General features: G+C 40.0%; 1 protein-coding gene across 3 annotated transcripts in view; it reads left to right on the plus strand.

The window, feature by feature from the left end:
- Positions 1-21,958, plus strand: part of C16H8orf34 (chromosome 16 C8orf34 homolog) — a 371,793-nt gene that overhangs the window by 220,273 nt on the left and 129,562 nt on the right. For 2 of the 3 annotated variants that reach the window (XM_057790534.1, XM_057790536.1), the window contains one exon: positions 10,167-10,302. In XM_057790534.1, the coding sequence (XP_057646517.1) occupies positions 10,167-10,302 (136 nt within the window). The remainder of the gene's footprint in view (positions 1-10,166; positions 10,303-21,958) is intronic. The other variant, XM_057790535.1, reaches the window with a different exon arrangement.

Below are 21,958 nucleotides of genomic sequence, written 5' to 3' on the forward strand. Positions count from 1 at the left end.
ATTCGGTACCATATTCTGATCATGGATCATGGGTGTAGACCTGGTCAGCATTCGTAGCCCTGGCCAGTATTTAATAAAACTAGCTTCAAATTTGGCTAAGAAAACAAATGTGGTAGTGGTCTTATTCTGGTCCAGTGGGATCAATACCTTCCTCCAGCTTTCGTTCTCTGAGTTTTCTTTCCTTTAGTTCACTGTGCATGTTATTTCTTGTGTTTATAGATTAGCACAGCAAAATGATTCCTTCAAAAACCAGTTACCAGGAGCCAATAAAGATCAATTAGTTAATTAACAAATTATTAAAATCAAGTAAGCAACTTTTGTTGCAGGGGAAATGGGATCTCTTCTTGGTCTTCTTAGTCTCATTAATAAAAGAATTTAGGAACTGACTCAAATGGAAGCTCAAGGGCAGTTTTGTTAGCATCTAAGATCCTTCTGCACTTCACCCTGTGCCACGGCAGGCACGCCATCACTGACAGAAGCTAACAAGAGAAGAAGGCAGAAGAGGAATTGGAAAGAAGGTAAAATAGGACATATAAGTGAATACAGAGGTTAGGCATATGGCAGAGAAGCCACCACATAGCGAGAAAGGAGCGTAGGGAGAGAGCAAGGAAGTCCAAGAACCAGGAAAGGCAAAGGTTCCAGCCAGCATCAAAGGAAGGAGGTGAAAGAAGAAAAAGAGAAGACTATTCCCTGCTGATCATGACTTGGAAAGGACAGCCGAACCTGACAGTGGCTCATAGGGACTACCCTGGGCTACAGGTGGATGAGGGGTATGGATTCTTGCAACATGTGCAGGAAATGGGAGCAAAAGGAGGGAAACACTCTTTGCTAAACAAATCCTGAGTATTTGGATCAGTTGCTGAGGAGATTGTGGGTCAGTCCTGGAATGTTATGCATTTTAGCCATTATCCACTTGCATATTGTCTTCTAGTCTCCTCCTCTGAACACCCCTGGCCTTGCAGAAGTAGGGTTAAAACCCAGGGCTCCAGAAGCTCACTGTTGAGTGACTGCACATTTGCTTTCAGAGTCAATTATCTCCTAGCATAGTTTAACAACATTTTGTTGTGTTGTTGTTGTGCCCAAAGTCAAACACAATAACTATACCCTTAAGATGCTTCAGAACCAAGAACAGCTTTCCAGTCCAGGCTGAAGAAACAACCTCACAGATGTAAGGGCAAAATCTAAGAAGACCTGTAGCCTTTCCCTTATCCGTTTCACCAAGTCCAGTGCAGAAAGAGATCCTAGCTGTCACGTTGACCTCACCGTGACTAATACAAGAAAGATAGAACAACACAATTATCAATTTGTTAGCTTTGCCAACAAGATGAGACACAACCTGAGTTTGATCTCAAGGAACCACAGGGCAGAAGGAGACAAAGGAGGGAAATGACTCTTGCAAGTTGTGCTTTAAACTCAAGGGTGCGTGTACATGTACACACATACACACACACACATGGGTGGGGGGAAGGGGAGGCAGGCAAATAAGTATAATACAAATTAGTTAAAAACAAAAAGGTAACCTAAATGTGATCACCTAGTGTTTGCCTCTGAACATCTGACAAGGTGAGGTCTGGCTCATGGAACACAGGAAGGTAAAATGTCTTTATTGTAAATTAAGTAAACAATTTTCTTTGAGATTCTCAGGCATGTCAAGAGAAAGGAATGAAACACTACCCAATGTCATATTTACTTGGGACCTAAGTTGGTTTTATTGTTTCTTTAACAGAAAATAGTTATGCATGAGAAGAACATGAACTCTATCAGTAGCCTTTATGGGAAATGTTTTTGTTTTGCTCAAATTCTGAGGGGATTCTTTTTCTTCCTGTGTCCCTATAATCTCCTTGTCTTTCTTTCCTGCCTCAAAATAGGCAGAAAAACAAGATAAAATGCGTACAAATGAGTTCATGTGTACAGGGTTATCACAGGGACATGGTTACCCAACAACCTCCTGAGATTAAGACATTCATATTCCCTGTGTTACAGAGAGAGGTCTGCAAAGATGGAAGTCATTTTGAAGTGTAATAAATAATTTTCAAGGGAGTTAGATGGATCAAAGGAAAGAACGTTTTAAGACAAAGCTCAGCTTAGATCCTGAAGTAAGTGAGGATATGTGTGGCAGGATTGAGTAACTGAGGATTCTGATGAGAGGGAAGTGACTTAACAGAATTGGTCATGAAGCATTGCTAAGATCTTTTAAGATTTTCTACCCTTATGTGAAATGAATTCCCTTCCTCTGTAAGCCAATCTTGATATGTCTTCCTCTTTTGATAATTTCTATTTTGCTCCTTTACATAAGGAAAGTGGTTAAATGAAGATGCAACAAGAAGAAAAAGGTGCATAGCTCAGAACTTAGCTTTTTTATTAGTTAGTAAAGGGGTTTCATTTTTCTCAGCTCCTACAATAGAGGATGGCTGCCTTCTATGACACAGAAGCTATATGTAGGAATTTTAGGATTAGGTATTGTTAATGCTGAGAGACTCCTTACTAGTTAAAACCTTGCCTCTCCCTCCAAATGAAAGATTAAGAATGGATAATATGAAAAGTGTATTTAGAATTGGTATAAATATTTACTGATAATTGTTTGGCTAGGGCTAATGCCATGGGTAGCACAATAAATTCAGTCTGTTTGTGAGGTGGTTTCAGATGGAAGGGATCCAGGCTCTAGAACTGAGTCCAAAGTGACTACAATGTATCCCACTAGGGCAGCTTCCTCCATTTTGGTTGAATTCCTATCCATAAAGCATACAGGAAGCTGACTGACAAGGTAGAAACAGAAATGCTAGGAAAAGGGTTGACAAACTGATCCAATATCTCAAAGAAATTGTAAGGAGTACTTTATGGCTTATGGAAAACAAAGAAAAAGAAACATGAATACATGAAGATCATGGTGTTAGTCTATTAGAAAGGATGATCTGGGAAAAACCAAAGCAAAACTGTTTTGTAGGGAAAGGCTAAACCGGGCAGTTAAAAAAAAGAAATTACTTTTAAGGTCAATGACAATGGAATGATAAATTTGTACAAGGAGAGAAAAAAGATAGAGCAGGGGATAAGGACCACAGATTTATGGATAAGGTGGCTTCATTAATGGCCCTGTAGTCTTGAAGTAGCCAGCATGGATCATCTGATTTCTTGACAGCTAGAATAAGTGTGTTATAGGAGGTATTTCTTTGTGGGACACTAAGAGTATTTGTTTCCAGTACTTACTTAGAGCCTAACAGGCTCCTGTGTGCTCTAACATTTGACATTATCCTGTTGGCTTTGAATTAGAAGCAAAGACAAAAACACAGTGGCTGGAAGTCGTCAGCCGGATTTTAACCAGATGAGCTAAATGTTGCAGAGCAAGAGAGTTTGGGGCAGTTGGGAATTGGTAATAAGACCTGTGGCGGAGGACATAATCTGTAAAATCAAAGTCCAGAAGGCTGTCTTCAAGAGGAGGAAATAGGAGTTTCAGATCCAGTCCCACTTAGGAGGTTTCAGTCTTTGAATGGAGTAAATTTTCATGCAGTAACAGGATCTGAGATATAGTTCAGGGTTGACAGAGGCGGAGTTATAGAGACAGAAGAAAGTTTGACTTTAAGGGATTTCTTACCATTTGCCTTGGTGTTCTATGAAGTTTTCTAAATCTCTAAAGCTTTTAGAGTCAAAGATATCATTTAGGGCCCTTGATAGCCATAATCCACTCTGCATAGTGGTCAATCACTACTACAAAGGAAAGCCAGCTTATGTTTAATATAACACCCGGGACAAAGAATGTGAATTTATAACACAGCCAAAGTGAGAATCTTTAGGTAAGTAAGATTGAGTAGTACTCTCAAGTAGGGCTGGAAAAAGAAAAGAAGGAAACAAATATCCTTGTGAATTCCAGTTTCACTTTTGGGATGTATGGTCTGTACGTGGGAGGCTGCTTGTTTGTTTCCTAGCCCCCACCCTGACCCAAAATAATCACACAGAAACTATTAATTATAACAAAGTTACAATATCTGTATCTGCTTTATTTTTATCATAACTAAGGGAAAACTATAGCTATAATTATCTATTCTTCAACTCAATCAAAAACCCCAGAAGGATATAATATTAACAAGAAGCACATTGTAAGCAACTTCCAAAACTCTAGAACTGACAAAGGCATCTTGCTGTCTGGAAAGTCACTCAAAGTTCTTCTGTAACATTGGGGCATCCATATTTAACCTACAGGCCCATAGTATCTGCTTCTCCATGAAGCAGGGAATTGGAAAGACTATTTCATCTCTATTGGCAGTTTGTCAGTCGCTTTCTTTTGTATCCTGTAGAATGTATGGCAGACTCTTTCATGAAGCAGGAACCCTGAAGGACTGTCTTACCTTTACGTAAGTTCAGCAGCCATTTTTATGTGGGCCCTGCATGTCCAGTTCATATAGCATACCATCAAGAGTTCCAGGCAAGTGCAGTTGCCTAAATGGTTAACAATCTCCAAATTGTTAATTCAATGCCCATCATTCTCTTGAATAGATTGGTGCTGCCAGGAGCAGATGTTGTCATGAAAAGCTCTAAGTTCTTAAAACATTTTAAATGCCACATTCTGTTAGTTTTTGAAGAATACCTATTCATCTGAAATATATATCTGTACATCTAGAAAACCTAACTAATATGACTAGAAGCTTGGCTATTATACATGACTATCTATTAACCTGTATTTCTTAATTATACATTAAATTTTTAAATGAGCTGCACAAACACAGTATTTTAATCAAGAGAAGAAATATACATATAACAAAATTGACCTTAAATTTATAACAATAAACCAAGATCCATACCAATGTAAAGTATTCATGTCTATAGTATATCCCCTTATAAATATAAACAAACATTTATGAACAATTCTTTAGGGATTTTGGATGTTGTTCTCTAGACTAATTCCTGATGATTGGAGCACTGTTAATCAGGTCTTTCATGGGGTATCCTGTATAGTAGGTCCATCTCAGTCAGTAGTTCTGAAGCTGTCATGGATGTTGGACCATCTGGGAGATTGCTTCAGGGGGTCTTGTTTGATCAAATCATATTAGCTGATAAAGAATCCTCATCTTTCTATCATTTGTGGAAACAAAAGCAGAACCTCTTTTTCTAAAGCATCATATCCTTAGACCCAAATTTTGAAATCAAGATACCTTTAAAATACATAGGTTGGTTTAGTTTAGCACCCTATACAATAAAATGTCTCTCTGTACTTATTTCATTCACAGTCAAACAATCCAAAGAAAACACAATACTATATATACTCTCTATGTATTTTTCATCTTTACATGCCATATTTTTTTTACTCCTTTAATCTATGATTATTGGTACTCTGTCTCTTTATACTTTACTTTAAAAAATATTTTTTTATTACAATTTCTTCTCTCTTCCAAGCCTACATACATTTCTTCAACACTGTGACCCATTTACAGATCTTTTTTATTTGCCTCTGTTTTTATTGCATATCTGTAAGTATTTTTTGACCAGGAGCACTTTTTTCTCTTTCTTTTTTAAATGCTAAGCACTCCTGCCTGTTGGCTCTGCCCTGTCCAACATGGAAGAAGCATGTTCACTGCTTCTAAGAGTACCCCAGCTTCATAGCTACAATAGGTCCATGTCACAACTAAGCAATTTATAACACATTGTTTACAGACCCCATTTAAGTGCTCAGCCTCCTGAAAGAGCCACAACTGTTCATGCAACTAGTACGAACCAGGAAGCCCTCCCCTAATGAAGCTGAGCAGCCTTTGCTGGCAATACTGAGTCAGGGAGACTTCTTTTAAAGGAGCTGAGGTGCCTCTGCTTGCTACTAGCAAACAGAGCCCATCCTAATAAAAAAAAAAATGAGGCTACCAAGAAGCTGCACTGCACTCTCTTCTTTTTTGTCTAGAATTTCTCATCAAGCTCTCTCAGGTTTTATGTGGATGTAGTTGCTCACATTGTGGCACCACTTGTAGGCAGAGACTGCTCTTTCATTTCCCAACTGCTCAGACCTGAAAATTAACACAGAAACTATCTTAATTACAATATTGCTTGCCCAATAGCTTGGGCATATTTCTGACTAACTATTATATCTTAAGTTAACCCTCTTCTATTATTTTATATTTTACCAGGAGGCTTAATGTTTGTTACCTCTTGCTTTTTGGGCAGCTACATAGAGTCATCTTCCTTCTGCAGCTACACAGTATCTCTTTGACTCTGCCTACTTTCTCTATATACTCTGTTCCAATTTCCCATTTGGAAATTCTGACATAGTCCAAAAGTGGCTTCTTTATTAATCAATGGTAATTAAACATATTCACAGCGTACAGAGGGGAATCCCACATCAATCAAAGACAGTGGAGAGCACTGACCATGTTAAGATTCAACAGGCCTGGGAAAAACCAAGATCTGATCTAAATCTAGGGTTTTTGGTTTTTTGGCATTGAGATGGGCAGACATTTTTGGTGAACACCTGGGAAAGACTCACCAAAGATACTGGCACTCAAGAATAAAAACACCTGGCGCTGGAGAAGGAGAAGTCCTAGTGCTGGAGATGGGGAGTGCAGTAACAAAGGTGGGAAAGTGTCCCCAAGGCAAGGCAGGTAGGCTCACCTCTCAAATATTTTATTTCCCAACAAATTAGACATTAGAGAGATAGGTGGGATTGAGAGAGAGGCAAAGATGTGTTGTCCTTCTCAGGAGAAAGGTCATTAAGCATGCTGACTACAGCAGGGCTCTGAAGGTAGAGCTTCCAGGCTGAGAAGACAAAAGGAGACCTCCTCTTAAAGTCTTTACAAGAAGGTAGAGCGGAAGTAGGTCTTGCATTGCAGGGAATCAGGCTTCGTTATTAAGCAAACTGTGAGATGGACCACATATAACTTAGACAGCATGGCAGCAGTCACAGAGATACTGGATAGGCAAGTGAGATTGGTTCTGTGTGACCACAGCCAAGCTGCCTTAGATCCTGGAACTCAGAGGTTTGGGGTCTGTTTCCGGCAATGCTTTCAACCTTCCCTGTGAGAGAAGTGCTTTTAACTAACAGAGGTAAGCAGCTCACCAAAGGCCAATGTTCCATAAATCTCCCCACTTTGTAAAGTTTCATGCAAAGGAATTTAAATCTTTTAATCTCTCTCATGTGGTAAAATTTTTCTTAACTCACAGCACCCCTCACCCACTTTCCTGTCTGGGACAACTGATTTCGTCTACCCCATTTTCCTTCATTTCATTTGCACCGGCTCTTTAAGAATTAGCCAATTGTGAAAGACTGTGCTGTCAGCCCCCAAGCAAGGGGAAAAACCCACAGTTGCCACCAGTGCTAGAAAGAAACCTAGTGAGCTTCCTGCCCAGATGTGCTCGTTAGCCTAGTTTACCCTTCTTGCAAAATGAAATTTCCTTTTCCGCTTACTTTCACTTTGTTTGCATGTTTTTTTTTTTTTTTTTTTTTTTTGGACATGGATGCTTCCAGCACCTGCTTAGGAACTCACAGGTTTGGGTGTTCCTGAATATTTAGTTTTATATAGTTGGCTTTGAGTTAGTAGCAAATACAAAAACATGGAGGCTGGAAGTTATCAGCCACACCCTGACTATTTGGGGTGACTGCTGCAGAGGTGGTGTTTGGTTCACTGGATGGGTAAATCAGAGGCTGTGGTCTAGGTTCTAGCCATAGAAGTGTACTATTCTCTGGATCTTTGTGTCACCCGTCTCTCACAATTTCACATTCCTTAAATCCTTTCATATAATTTGTTTTCAACTATGGCCAAAAGACAGGAAATAAAGGGAACATGGGAAGGGACAGGAACCTTTCTCACTTTGCCTTTTTGCTGGCTGAGAGTCAAGAACTACAACATAATGGGAAAGATCAATGTCATTTGCAGAGACAATATTCCCTTTCTCTTAGAGTTATCTCAAAAAGAGCCTTCAGTCAGGATGTGTACTGCCTTTGAATTTAACCATATCAATACTCTTCTCATCCCTAAAATGAATCAATGTTTCTTATAAAACCACCTTGCAATTTAATTTACCAAAGGAAATTATTTAGGATATATAAGCTTGTATTTTCTAAACATCATCAAGCTTGCTTCACTTTTAAATTTTAATGTTCAAACATATTTTTTAATTTATTTTTTGATAATTCTCTGTAAATATAGTCCATCTCAATTCATGTTATCTGGCATCTCCCCGATCTCATACTTTTATTTTTTTTAATTTTATTTCAATAAACCACTGCGTTTAATTAGTGCTTCCTCTATGTCAATGTGTCCACAAATGTGGGGCCATTCCCCTAAAGAAAACTGACTTCCTCCCCTAGAAGCCATCAACTCTGAATGGCTACTCAGGTAGTGTGTGTGCCTTCTGCAAGCACTCTGTCATACGGACTGAATTCCTCTTGTGGAGGCGCATGCACACAAGTTCAGGAAAGCAGGTAGCTGTAGCCACTGTGGCTGCATGAGTGCAGTGGTCCTGGCATGTTCAGAAGACATTTCGTCTCAGTATCCCGACCTCTGGTTCTTACACTCTTTCTGCCCCCTCTTCAGTGCTCTTCTAGAACCTTCTGGAGAGACTGTATGATACAGTTGCCATCCTTGTGACTGCACACTCCACAGGTACTTACTGTCTACACATGGGCCAGTTGTAAATATTGTTCGTTGTCCACTGTCCAAAGAAACTCTGCAAGGGAACAGAGGGTAGAGGAGCTGCACTAACCCAAAAGTACGGCATTACATACTGACAAGGCCGCTTGATACTATGTCCATTTTAAACTTCTCTTACATTTTAAAACCAGTTGTAAAATATGGCCTTTCAACAACATAACTTCAAAAGCCACAGACTCATTCATGCTGCTATCAAGGCACTAGAGAATGTTTGCTGTAGGTGAGGATGGAGTAAAAACACTGAACTAGACCACTCCATGGGTAGAAAGAAAGATTTTTTGCTGATCAGATTGCCAAGACTGTCTCTCAACTGTGGGAGGAGGGAAGAAGCAAAATGGCAAAAAAAAAAAAAAAAAAAAAAAAAAAACAAGCAGAAAGCAGATTTTGTAGGACAGTCTGCAGGGTGGTTATCTTTGGGCTGATACAGATTGTTCAAATTGATAAGGAACAGACAATTTGATGCCCTTATGAAGATAAATAACCTTTGGGGCTGGATTAAAGGAGGGCTAAGGTGGGTTTCTTTACAAGATCTACTTTCCCGGTAAACAGAAACACCTGTCAGGAGACTCCCCAGGGTGCAGAATTTAGGCTTCTATTTACCTGATCAGAGCCCTTCTGTTAAAGACATTGTCAGCAGTACAGCTATCTTGGGGGTCGGCTTTGGACAGAATATTTGTCTAGCTCACTGCTGCCTACACTTAAACCTGAAGTGTTCATCCCTACTTAATCAACCCAATGCAGCTTCATACTGACTGACCCTGATTCTTTGGTATAGGTAAAATCTGGCCTTCCCTGAGTGGATAAGGTAATTGATCTGTCCTGTCCCTTTAAGAGACAAGTCCTGCCTACTCCATCCTGTGTGTCTTGTGCCCCCCAAGTCTTCTGAGGCAGCTTCCTTCCTGCTAGCAGCTCAAATCTCAAATCTCTTTCCTTTTCTCTTCCCCGAAAGAGGCAGCTTCTGCCTCTCTCTGTTTTCCCCACTTCTCCCCCAGTCTCTTTCTCTCTGCTCGTCTCCTCTTCTCCTTTCTTCTCTGTAACCCACTAAATAAATATCCAACCTCACTCTGCATGTCTCTGTCTCTCACCCACCATGTGGCTTCTCTACCAGACCAGCCGCCTTTGGAGCCCTACGTCGTGGTCTTGTGGCATGTCTGTCTGTCTCTCCTTGTAGGGCTGGTTGCCCCATCAAGGTTTCTCACCCACCACATGGCTTCCTTCCTGAAACTCGTGGCCCATGCTGCCCACTGCAGTCACTTGGGGAACTATGCTGTCCATGTCTGGAAATGGCTGCTCATTTTTATTTAATCCATTACAGATAAGCCCCTCAGACTGCAGGTGGAGGTGTCAGGCTGTGTAGCTGCTATTGACCCAAATACTCCTAGAAAAAATGGAAAATATAGTGTACACGAGTTGGTTTATTTCATAGAAAATACAAAATAGTGGTTTACTTTACAAATTACGGGTAGGTACCGTTAAACATGTTTTTTTCTCTGTTTAATTCAACTGGATTTAATTCCTCCTGTTATTGTTGTGTTTTTGCAGAAGATCTGGATGACTTAAGAATGGAGGGCGTTACCACTCTGGTTCTTTCTGGGAGCAAATTTAACCACGGTCGTCCTACGCACCCTGCTGAGCCACAGGCCAAAGTCACTCTGAACATCTGTTCAAGGTGTGCCAGGTAAAACATACAGTTGGTGTATGGTATATGGTTATCGTCTAGATTTTGATGCAGAGAGCACATTTGATGCTAAGAGCACATTTTCCTCCTAATTACTTTTGTTCTGATGCTGGCAAAGGAGTTAGTTTTGCGGTTTGTCTTTGTGCTCAAGGCCAGTCTGACCAATGATGAATCAAAGAGCTTAGCTGGTTGTTCCTTCACAACTTGGACGGTGTGGAGTTTTCCAGCCTCTGCAGTCTTCCAGTCTGCTCTTCATTTTCCTTTCGAGAGAAGAGTCAAGGGGCTTGAACACCCAGAGTGACCTTGAGTTGTCTGCTTAAAAAGTGTTTGTTCAGGTATAGCTCAAGTTCTGGTATGATTGGCCTTTGAGCCTGGCCCTCACTCTGTTCACCTCCTGGTAAGAATTTAATCAGTTTGAGGCTTCGGGGGTTTGGCAGCTGGAAGCAGTCTTTGCTTACACTCCATGTGGCCCAAGAAGCAGCCTGGTTACTGCCAAGTCAGCTCTGCGCTAGAAGCAACTCGCCAAATAGCACCAACCAATTCATTCTTTTGTAGGAACTAAATCTCATTTGCGAAGGGCTTTTAAGTCTGTTTAAATGATAAAACAAGCCTCCTAACCCTTATGTAAGTGGCACAGATTAGCAAGGACAATGTAGTAGCTGGCCAATTTTATTTCCCTTCTTTCTGTCTAGCTGTTCTATTGTGCTGCCTGAGAGCGGATTAGTGGCTGGGAAATGAGGAGAGGGTGAGGGTTGGAAAACCAAATCGGATTTTTGTAGTTTTTCCTCTTTGGCTTTACTCCTTTGAAATTTTTATTTTAATTGTCACTGGCTTAGGAAAACATAAAGAAAAACTCTCAGAAAATCAAGGGAAGTTGATTAAGGATATTAGGAGAAACTCTGAAGTGCAATGAAAGCATGAGCGGGGACATTGCTTTATATTTTTAGTAGGACTGTGAAGAAAACTGCTAATTTTGTTTACAGCTTTTATTTTCCAACATAGGGATTCTCTGTGTAGTCCTGGTTGTCTGGGAACTCACTCTGAACACCAGGCTGGCCTCAGGCTCACCTGTCATTACAGGCCGTCTTATGGCAGAGAGTTCTTTCGCTTTTTGTCTTCCGCTTTATGTTATGTTTGTAAAAATACAATTTGACTGGATTGGGTTGATGCTTGGTGTTTCATAACATTTATAGTTGTGTTGGATCAAGATGCGTGTTCTCCTCAGAAAGGAATGCCTGTCAAAATATCTTGCTAAACTATTCAAGACTGAGTTGAGAAAAGATCAAGCATGTGCTTGGAGCTCTTCATCACTCCACTTTCAAAATGAGGAGTTGGATTGCAGTCACAAACAACCTGTGTTTAAAGTGAATCCGTAACTGAATTTACTCAGGAACTACTCAATCAAGTAATAGTTGGGTTATTGGTGTGTCTGTAATGGAATGCAGACAGATGTACTTACAAAGCAGAGGCAATACAAAAGTTTTAGTAAAGAACACTGTTTGAGTGACAAGAACACAGAGTGTGCATTCTCAGAGAGGACTGCCTCCTGAGAAGAAATGGACAGCCTATTAGAATAGTTAAGAAATTACTTGGTTTTACCTCTGGAGTCACTTGTGCCAGGTACTTTTTGGGAGATCAATAAGCAGACAACACACTGCTTATTCTTCCATAATAAATTTGTCCCTTCAGGGCTCAGCTCCATGAGAAAGAGGGGTTAGGACCTAATTGTCTGAAATAAGGCTTTGAAAGGGGAAGAGGAGGACAGGTATTCTGGGAGGAAGACACCTGTCTTGCCTCGGGTGAGAATAATCTGAAGATGAGGTGTACTAGGACCCCAGACATTCAGTGACCTCCAAAACCACCCAGGGTGACGTCACAGGATAAATTCCACAGACAAGGTAGGTTGGTTGAGTTTCAGAAAATGAATTTATTATAGCTGAAGATATAGGAGAAACGGGGCAGACAGAACTCATGTATAATGGCGGCAGTGGGTTCCAAAAGGGAACTTCCACTGTTAGAAGTAAATATGGAGTGGAAAAGAAAGATAATTCAATAGGGACAAACTTTACTTCTGCTCACAAGCACGTACTACTCAGTAAAGCAGAGAAGCAAGTAAGCAAAGACAAGAAGTTCAGGTGGTTTTATTCTAAAGCTGGCGGTGTCTGTGTAGCTCCTCACCTCACAGTCTTTTGTGATTGGCTATTTTTAAAAGACTCAGCACAAATGAAATGAAAGAAAACTAAGACACTTCAGTTCTAAATTGTAGCAAGGACTTTGTGAAAATAGAAGTTTTACAAGGTTGGGGAGATAAAAAGATTTAAATTCCTTGTTATAATAAAACCTTTTTCTTTTACAGAAAATACAACTATTTTAGTTTTTTTTTCTATACTCCCAAATGGTCTATCTAGGGGTTAATAAGGCTTTACCAGTTTGCAGCATGCAAGGACAGCCTGGACAGTCCAGTTGTCCCACCTAGAATGTCTTCATGATCTTTTCTCTACTGTGGTGTCCGTACTGGACTGCAGTTTTGGGAACACCTTCCGGGATCTGGGAAGTGTCTAGTCACATATAGCTTCCAGGCTGCTGTGGTCCTTTATGTTTACGTAAAAGGAGAATAAAGATTAAAAAACAAGAAATCAGAACACAAAGCAGTTCCCCTAAACAGTTTTAGGATTTCTGTTATTTGACCAGGACAGAATTACTCATAGAAACAGGAACATTTTTAATGTCTATCCAGCACAACTCTGGCTGTCAAGGATGAGAGCAGACTGGCATCTTTCTGTGGTTCCCACCCTACACTTCCCGACCAGCTTCTTTCTTCGGTTCCCAGAAGCAGCACAAACCACTGGGTCAGGCTCCAAGCAGCCAAGGTCCCATTGATGAAGACTGAGATATTTCTGTTTTCTTGTGTGACTCAGTAGTTACATTTTAACATTCAAGTTATCTGTTATAGAATCTTAAAGTAGTATTAGTCACTGAACAAAGGCATTATTTTGGTGCAAACTCCTACTTTAATGAACTTTCAAAGTGTTCTTTTTTTTTTCAGCTAAAACTTCATGGCATCCAGAGGCATGCTTTTCTACCCTCTTACCTCCTCTCCCTTTCTTTTTCTTTTAAATTTTAATGAAAATAGATTTTCCCCCCTCACATAAAATATCCTGATTACAGTTTCCCCTCCCTCTGTTTCTCCCAGTCCCTCCACACCTCCTTTCCCACCTGGATCCACTCTCTTTCTGTCTTTCTTTAGAAAACAAACTGAAGGGATAATAATAAAATAAAACTAAACTTAAATTAATTAAGATCAAAGAAAAACTTACAGATCAGAACTGGACAAAACAAAGGAACAGAAGGAAAAGAACCCAAAATAAAGTATAAGAATATGAGACCCACATTTTCAAACACTCAGGAATCCCATAAAAGTCACTAAACAGAAAGCCATAATTCATACTTAAAGAACCCGGTAAAGGCCTGTGCATGTCCTGTACTTGCTGCCTTAGTTTCTATGAATTCATATGAGCTTTGCATAGTTGATTCACAGACCTTTGTATTCTTTTTTTTTTTTCTCTGTGGTTTTGGAGCCTGTCCTGGACCTAGCACTTGTAGACCAGGCTGGTCTCGAACTCACAGAGATCCGCCTGCCTCTGCCTCCCGAGTGCTGGGATTAAAGGCGTGCGCCACCACCGCCCGGCTCAGACCTTTGTATTCTTTAAGTCCTCCATTTGTTCTAACTCTTAAAATCTTTCTGTCTCCTCTTCCATGAGTTTCTCTGAACTCTGAGGACAGGGATTGGAAGGTGACATCTCATTTAGGGCTGGGCGTCCCAAGATCTGACTATGCATAATGTCTAGCCGTCAGTTTTTGTATTTGTTCCTATCTGCTGCAGGAGGATGCTTCTCTGATGATGTCTGAGCAAGGCATTGATCTCTGAGTATAACAGGAGGTCATTTTATAGCTACTTTTGTATTGCCTTAGAACAGTAGCACTTGGGTTTACTCTAGGTCCTTGGCTGTCTAGTCTCAGGTTTTTGGTTACAAAAACACTGACAGATATTGTTTTCATTCTTGTTGAGTGGACCTGAAGTCAGATAGTGGTAAGTTACTCAAACAAGCTTTGTGCCAGCATTGTCTAGCAGGTAGAACATTTTAGATCAAGAGTTTGTGACTAGCTAGGCATCTATGTTTCTCTTTTGGTATTTTGCAGAGTACCTTCCTTGGTCAAATACACTAGGGCAGAGAGGTAAGGGCTCTCTATAGAAACCCAGCTCAATTTCTCTGTGCTCAATTGGTGTTCAAGTGTTGTCTTCAGCAATGGGGCCTTGCCATCGATTTGTGGAGAGCAACTTATAATCTTGGCAATAGCTTGGGTTGTTTGGGGATACCCACAGGACCCCGTTGGGTGACAACTAGACGTAACCTTGTCCCACTACTCGAAGCTTCATTTGTTGATGAGAGATGTCCATTTGGGACTCCGTCTCTCCCATTATTTGGCGATTTCAGGTTTCCCCAGCACCCCTCAAACAGCCCTTAATTTTAGCTGTCTCCTTCCTATTTTCTCTTTGTTCACCTCTCTCTTTCCCTCCACACTTAATGCTCCCATTACAGCCCCATCCACCTGTAACTAACTAACTAACTAACTGACTAACTAACTAACTAACTAACTGACTGACTGACTAACTAACTAACTAACTAACTAACTATTCAATTTCAATTTCCTAACAATATCTATCTGCCCCCCCCAGTCCCTCACTCTGTGACTAACCTCTGTGTTTCTACATATTGTAGCTTGTTTATCATTGACTTAACAGCTAAGATCCACATATAAGCAAACATATACCTTATTTGTCTTTCTGTGTCCGAGCTACTTCAATCAGAGAAAACTTATTTGCTTGTTTGTTTTTTCAGTTCTAGGCTTTTACCTGCAAATTTCAGGAGTTGTCCATTTTTGTTTGTTTAACAGTTGAGTAAGAACTCCATTATATAAATGTACCATATTTTCTTTATCCGATTTTCAGTTGACATTCAGGTTGTTGCCACCGTCTGGCTCTCCTGAACACAGCATTAATGAACAGAGGGAGGAATGAAGGGAAGGAGAGAGAGAGAGAGAACCAGAATGTCAGGGAAAGCAGATTTAGTTTGTTGTCCAGTACATAGAAGAGAAAGAGAAAGAGGAGAGAAGAAAAATTGGTCTTTCAGAGTTCGCAGTGAACATATGTGAGCAGCTGGATTTGGAGAGGCTTTATAATTATAATATGTCTGTATCTTATTAAAGTGATAGCTTCCCTCCCATTTTTTTTTTTTTTTTGGATTTTCGAGACAGGGTTTCTCCCCCTCCCTTCTTTTTAAGATGTCTTCATGTCTGTCTTGTTTCCTGAAGTTTCTGGAATAAACAACTTTCCTGAGAAGTACTTTCCTGTCCATGTGGTTGATAGGTCTGTTTGTGATTCTTAAGGGAGGATTCAATAGTATGTCTTTGTAATCTCAAAATCTTTTGAACAGAATTCATCTTCCCTGGTTCATACATTCCCAAGAAGGGGTTTGAAGAAGGTTGAGGTCATTTGGAGGATCTGTCTGTAAGCAGTTAAGGGGAGATGGTTTCTGTATTAGTTACTTTTCTTACCTCTGTGACGAAATACCTGCCAGAAGTCATGTCAAAAAGGAAAGGTTTATTTGGCTCATAGTTTGGGTCCATAATCACAGAGAAGTCATGGCTGGAACAGAGTGTGGCAGCTGTTCGTATTGGAACAGAGAGATGTGAACACTGGTCTCAGTTCTCTTTCTAACTTTGATGCACTTTGTGCAATGCAGGTCAAACTACCTCAACCAACCTAATCTAGATAATCCCTCACAGACATGCCCAAGATGCTGTCTCTTTGATGATTCAAGATCTTGTCAAGTTGACTGTAAATATTAACCATCTTAGGCTCCCAGTGCAGTTTCTGTTTTTCAAGGCCTTTAGGTGAAATAATCAATATATACAAATAGCAGATAGCCTAGTTTTGAGGTGGTATATCCTGTATTCCTTCAGCTGGAAAACAAGGATGTGCAGTGACTGGAGGAAGGACTCCTATAATGGATGGACCTTAATCAGGACACCAAAGGAAGGCTTCAGGGTAAGAAGACATGATCCCAGATGTTTCAGGGTCAGCTGTGAGGATTTGTGCTGCCAACTTGACTGGTTTTAAAATCACTTGGAATGTTGGTGCTGTGGATGTCTCTAGGAGGGTTTTTTCTGAAAGGATTAACTGGGAGGGAAGATCCATCCTGAACATAGGTAGCTCCAGTCCTAGTCTTGGAGCCATGAGGAAATTGAAGGAGGAAACCAGGAAGACCGGTGAGCATGAGAATTCTTCTTTCTCTACTTCTGTCTTGCCATGAGATGAATAACTTCCTCCTGTGTTGGTTCTTACCTCTATGACATTCTGCCGAGTGATACCGGGCTAAGAAACTATGAGCTGAGCATTCTGAAACTGTTAAGCCAAAATAAATATTTCAGACTTTTCATTGTTTTTGTCAGGCATCTATCACTGTGATAAAAATCTGATAAAGTAATACACTATTGTAGGCCTTGGTTTTGGCAAACTACAAAGAAGCAAGATGTATGAGTTACTTTTCTATTGCTGTCACAGAACCACAAATGAAGGGTTTGCCTGAGGCTTTGGTTCCAGAGGGATAAGAATCCATCACCATCTTGGCAGGAGTGGGTGTTATAGCAGGTAGAGGATAGCTGGAACAGGACTCTGAGAGTTCACCTATCACAGAAAGAGGGCCCTGGGAATGGTGCAAGGCTTTGACAGCTCAGTGTCGGCCCCCAGTGACATACTTCCCTCATCAAGGTCTCAGCTCCCTAACCGATCCAACAGTACCACCAAGTGGGGACAAAACATTCAAATGTATGAGTCTATGACTGCATTTCTTATTCAAAACCCCACAAAGTTCCTAATTCAGATGGACTGAGTGAGTCAGAGATCCAGTGCTACCAATTAGACCAGCATGGAGAAAATGACTTTTCCGTTTAAGGTCAGGAAACATTATGTTGTTCTCTTTTAGGTACTTGTTTCTAGAAAGGAAGAGAAACATAGAATTCAGTCTCATTTCAAATTTTACTAAAATGGACACATATAGAATTGATAGGTTAGAAAATATAGGAATATTAATGTTAAATGGCATTGCTTTACCAAGACTTACAGAGATTTGAAGTCAACTTGATTTAAAGAGGGACAGCAGAGATCTTACCTTCATTCTATCAGCTGGTGGCAAGTAACACAGGAAATGTTCACAAAATCTAGGTCCTCATCTGTGAAATGAAGTTCCTCCACTCTGGAGCTAACCTGTAAGGGTGAATGGTTGAGATGGTTAGGAAACTGAGAATGGAATTAATAGTCTTTATGGGAAACATCACAGAGATCCCTCAGGACAATATGTAGAAACACCAGCCCTTCCAATAATCCCTGTTCTGGGTGCATATTCAAAGCGATTAAAATCCTTCTCCAAAGACATATCCTCACAGATCCCTTCCAGTCAGAAGCCAATGGAAGACATACATGGTCAGTAACAAGACGCTGCTGCTATTGACTGAAGCATTTGAGAAACACCCAATCACTGCTCTTCCTTGGTGTTTTCAAAGCATCTACAAGGAAATAAAGTCATCACGTTTTTAAAGACCCTGCTGAAATTACCTGGTGCGAGTGAGAAGGAAACAGGAAACACACAACAAACCTGCTTAAGAGTTTATTAGAGGGTGCATGTACAGGCCTGGGGAAGTCAGTGTGCAGAGAGAGAGAGAGAGAGAGAGAGAGAGAGAGAGGGACGGAGGGAGGGAGGGAGGGAGGGAGGGAGAGAGAGAGAGAGAGAGAGAGAGAGAGAGAGAGAGAGAGAGAGGAGAGAGGAGGAGGGGAGGGAGCGTCCAGCTTTTGAAAGCTGCCTAGCGCATGCACATGGGTTTGACGTGATTACATCATATGCAAATGATGGTGCTCACACATGTGCACAAGGGCTTAGCTGAGTTCATACATGGATGATGTAAACATGCGTGCGTGTAGGTCACATGGGGTCTCTGCCTGAGGGCTTGTCAGCACATGCATGACCCTAGAACCCAGAAGTGTCAGCCTTATTGTGGCTGAAATCATAGCACCTGCCATGTTACTTGCTACAAAGTATTTAAAAGATTAAAAACAACTTAAAGATGTTGATTAGCATACTTACAATAAATAAAAGGCCTGTAGGGTTTTGCCTTTAAATATTTCTTGTATGATTATGGGAGAACAAATGGAAGGCAGTAGTATTTCAGGATGAAGTTGTTCAGAGTCAGACCTCTTAGTTGTCTGTTCTGTTGTGAATATTGACATAATCTATGTAATTTGAACAAACAGATGGCATCATTTCACAGCTAAAAATGCATAGTTAATAGATAAGTGATGACCAAATGTATAAATATTCCAGTCTAGAACATCTCATTGCCCTCTCCCTCAGATCAGAAAGGGAAGAAGCCAGTAAAACATCATTTTAGGTAAATAGAATATTGTCTCTGTGGAGTATAGCAGTGCCCTTATATTTGTTGATATTGTCTGTTTGGGTGTAGATTTTTATGCAGACATTGGCCATCTTGTTTTGTCTTTGAACCATCCCTGTGGAGCAATTTGAAATATTTGGTCAAACTGAGGAGTCCCATGATCTGATTTACTTGTGTAGGAAACACATTTGCTATTCTCAAACAAAATGTAAAGTGTTGATAGGCCGATAATGCAAGGTTCTGGAAATTACCAGCAAATCCTCGGTGTTTTAAAGGAATGGTGTGGGATTTTTGTTTTATTTTGCTTTGGTTTGGTTTCTTTGTTCATTTTGCTTTTAAAAAAATAAACCTCTTTTACTTTAAGTTTCTTTATTAAATGTCCTGAGTTTTTGTTTCAAGGTAATAGCAAAACTGCTTGATGTCAAGGTAAGTAGAGAAATTCTGGTATTGAGGCACCCCATCGCTGTTTCAGTGAAGGTTATAGGACATTCTAGAAAGACCACCCGTTAGTTCTGTCTGTCCTCTGCCACTCTGAGCAATTAAATCTCATTTTGTGAACCTGTGCCAGGAAGTTCCTGGTGGTAGGATGCCATTTGCTTTGATGCTGCAAGTGCTTGCATTCCGTCGTGCTTAACATCAATTGTGAACAAAACAGCGCCGGGGAGCTGAAAGCCATCTTGAAAGAAATTGGATTATAGAGAACATACAGCGAGGCTGACTCGAAGAAGGCAGCCTCGGAATCAGAGAACAAATTTGTTTCCAAATACCTTGACAAATTTCAAAACTTGTCCGCCATGAAACCAAAAGTTCTTTATGATTTCTCTTTATCCCCGTGGTACTAAACTCTGAGAGTGGTTGTAACTTGAATTGCTAAAGCAGAAGTAGATTATTTTGGGTCATAGCACTCTGAGGAAAAGGCTAGTGCCAAATCCTTTGTGAACTAATTGTAAACTACCCGTCTAGTATTTATTAGCTGATACGGTATCTGCACGAATAATCATGCATTATGTTCCGTTCACATGCACGCACATTTTGTTTGGCTGCTTTTGTAAGACTTAATTCAGTAATTTGCCATTGGAAGGAATGGTGAATTAAAGGAGGCATGAACTAAAAAAGGAAAACAATTTTCGCTGGCTTAAATTTCTTTATTTAATTTATGTATTTACATACTTAATAAAATTGACCTTCTCATTGAAAGAAGTAAAGGATTCCACTAGAGGCCTGTATGTAAGGAGACATTCACTATGCTCCAGTGTCAACAATATTCGGTTTGAAACCGAATGCATTGATCTAGCACAAACTCTATATGAAACACCGTGGTAACCTTTAAGAATGAAAATTAGCATTCGTGACCACCATGAACTTGCTTTCTGGAATCAGGCATGCAAACAAATGGCAAATAGATTACTAGTCAGTTTTTTATAACTACAATAAAATAGCCAAGACATTCATTTTGATATGGAGAAAAGATGTTTATGTTCACAGTTAAGGAGATTCCAACCCATGTCTACTTGGTATCATTGCCATTTACCTGTGGCAAATCGCTGCTTCATGTGTTTCTTCATGGTGGGATAAAATGGCTCACTTTCTGAACAAAGAAGCAGAAAAAAGGGAAAGGAAGTTGGTCAGAGTCTCACTATCTCTTTTAGGACATATCCCCTGTAATCTGAACCAGACTTATAGAGCCCTACCTAGTAAAGATTGTGTGATCTTGTGATAGAACTACCTGGGGAACATGTCTTCAACAGATTGTGATTCAGGACATTCAAGATCCAAGCTGGAATAGATGGTGACAGAGCTATGGGCGCTAGTACACCATGGTGTGAAGTCTGTTCCCTGATAGATGTGATTGGTTGCAATTTTATAGAGAGAGGGTTGCTATGGAAATGAGAACACACCCTCAGAAATACTGCTATATGGCTTTACTTATTCATTTCAGTCTGCATGAAGCTGGAAACCACTTCATTTCAAATATTAAATCAGTTTCATAGTTCTCATTATTTATAAATCAGTGCAAGATACACTGTAACTTTGGCAATTGTTTTTGATTCATGGTAGATGCAAATATTCACACACATACACCCATTTCTCATGTCATATCTTAAAAAAACTAAAGATCCAGAGCAGGAGGCATAGTGAGACGATCCTAGTGTGACCATTGCATATTTTGAGTAATCAAGTAACCACTGTAAACTCAGTTTCCTATGTGGAAATGGGAGTGGACACCTCTCATCTGAGCTGTAGTGGGAAGAGTGTTTGCTTCAGTTTCTAACTATACTGGTTACTTTGTTGTCAGCTCCATACAAACTAGAGACCCCTGTACAGAGGGCTTCTCAACTGAGGAACTGCCTCCATCAGATTGGCCTGTGGTCATGTCTTGATTGCTATATGATGGAGGAGGGTCCAGCCCACTGCATACAATACCAATTTGGGGCAGCTGGCCTTAGGTTATATAAGGTAGCTGACTGTGACCCTAGAAGCAATCTGGTCATCAAGTTTCCCCCCATTGATGTGGGGTTGTTCTTTAGCCATTTTGGTAATAAAGAATAGAAATAAAATGTACTGTTTTGTACGACATAGAGATATATCTATTTTGAATCCTATTATGACGGTACAATGTTTCTACTTAAATTCTTGCTTCTATAGTTGAAAATCCTTCAATAGTGAGGTTCATTATTTTTACAAAAAAATAATTATTTACTTAATTGACAACTCAAGAATTATTAATAAAAATGCAAGAATTACGTTATTGCACATGTTAGTGTAATTTAAGATTCTTAAAATTCTTTAAAACTGAGGATTTTAAAAATATTTATGTATAATTATGTCAGAAATAAAACAATTAAATTAATTTTTAAAAGTTTATATGGCTTCTTTTTGCTTTAGATTACAATGACTACTCCAATTAGACCAGATTATCTGTTTTCCAGTTTCTGGAGTAATTCATGATACCAAACTTGCTGTGGCAATATAGTTTCCCCACTTATCTGATACGTTATTGCTTCTATATTTTTCAATTTCCCTTCAGTTTGAGAGCGTTTAACAATCCCCAAAGCTTCAGATTTCAAGTGCTATTGTGACTTGTGTGTAACAAGTGCAGCTGTTACAACCAAGTATCATAGACAAGATAGCTAATGAATGATAGAAA

Source organism: Chionomys nivalis, chromosome 16 (assembly GCF_950005125.1).
Source record: "Chionomys nivalis chromosome 16, mChiNiv1.1, whole genome shotgun sequence".
Classification (NCBI taxonomy): Eukaryota; Metazoa; Chordata; class Mammalia; order Rodentia; family Cricetidae; genus Chionomys; species Chionomys nivalis.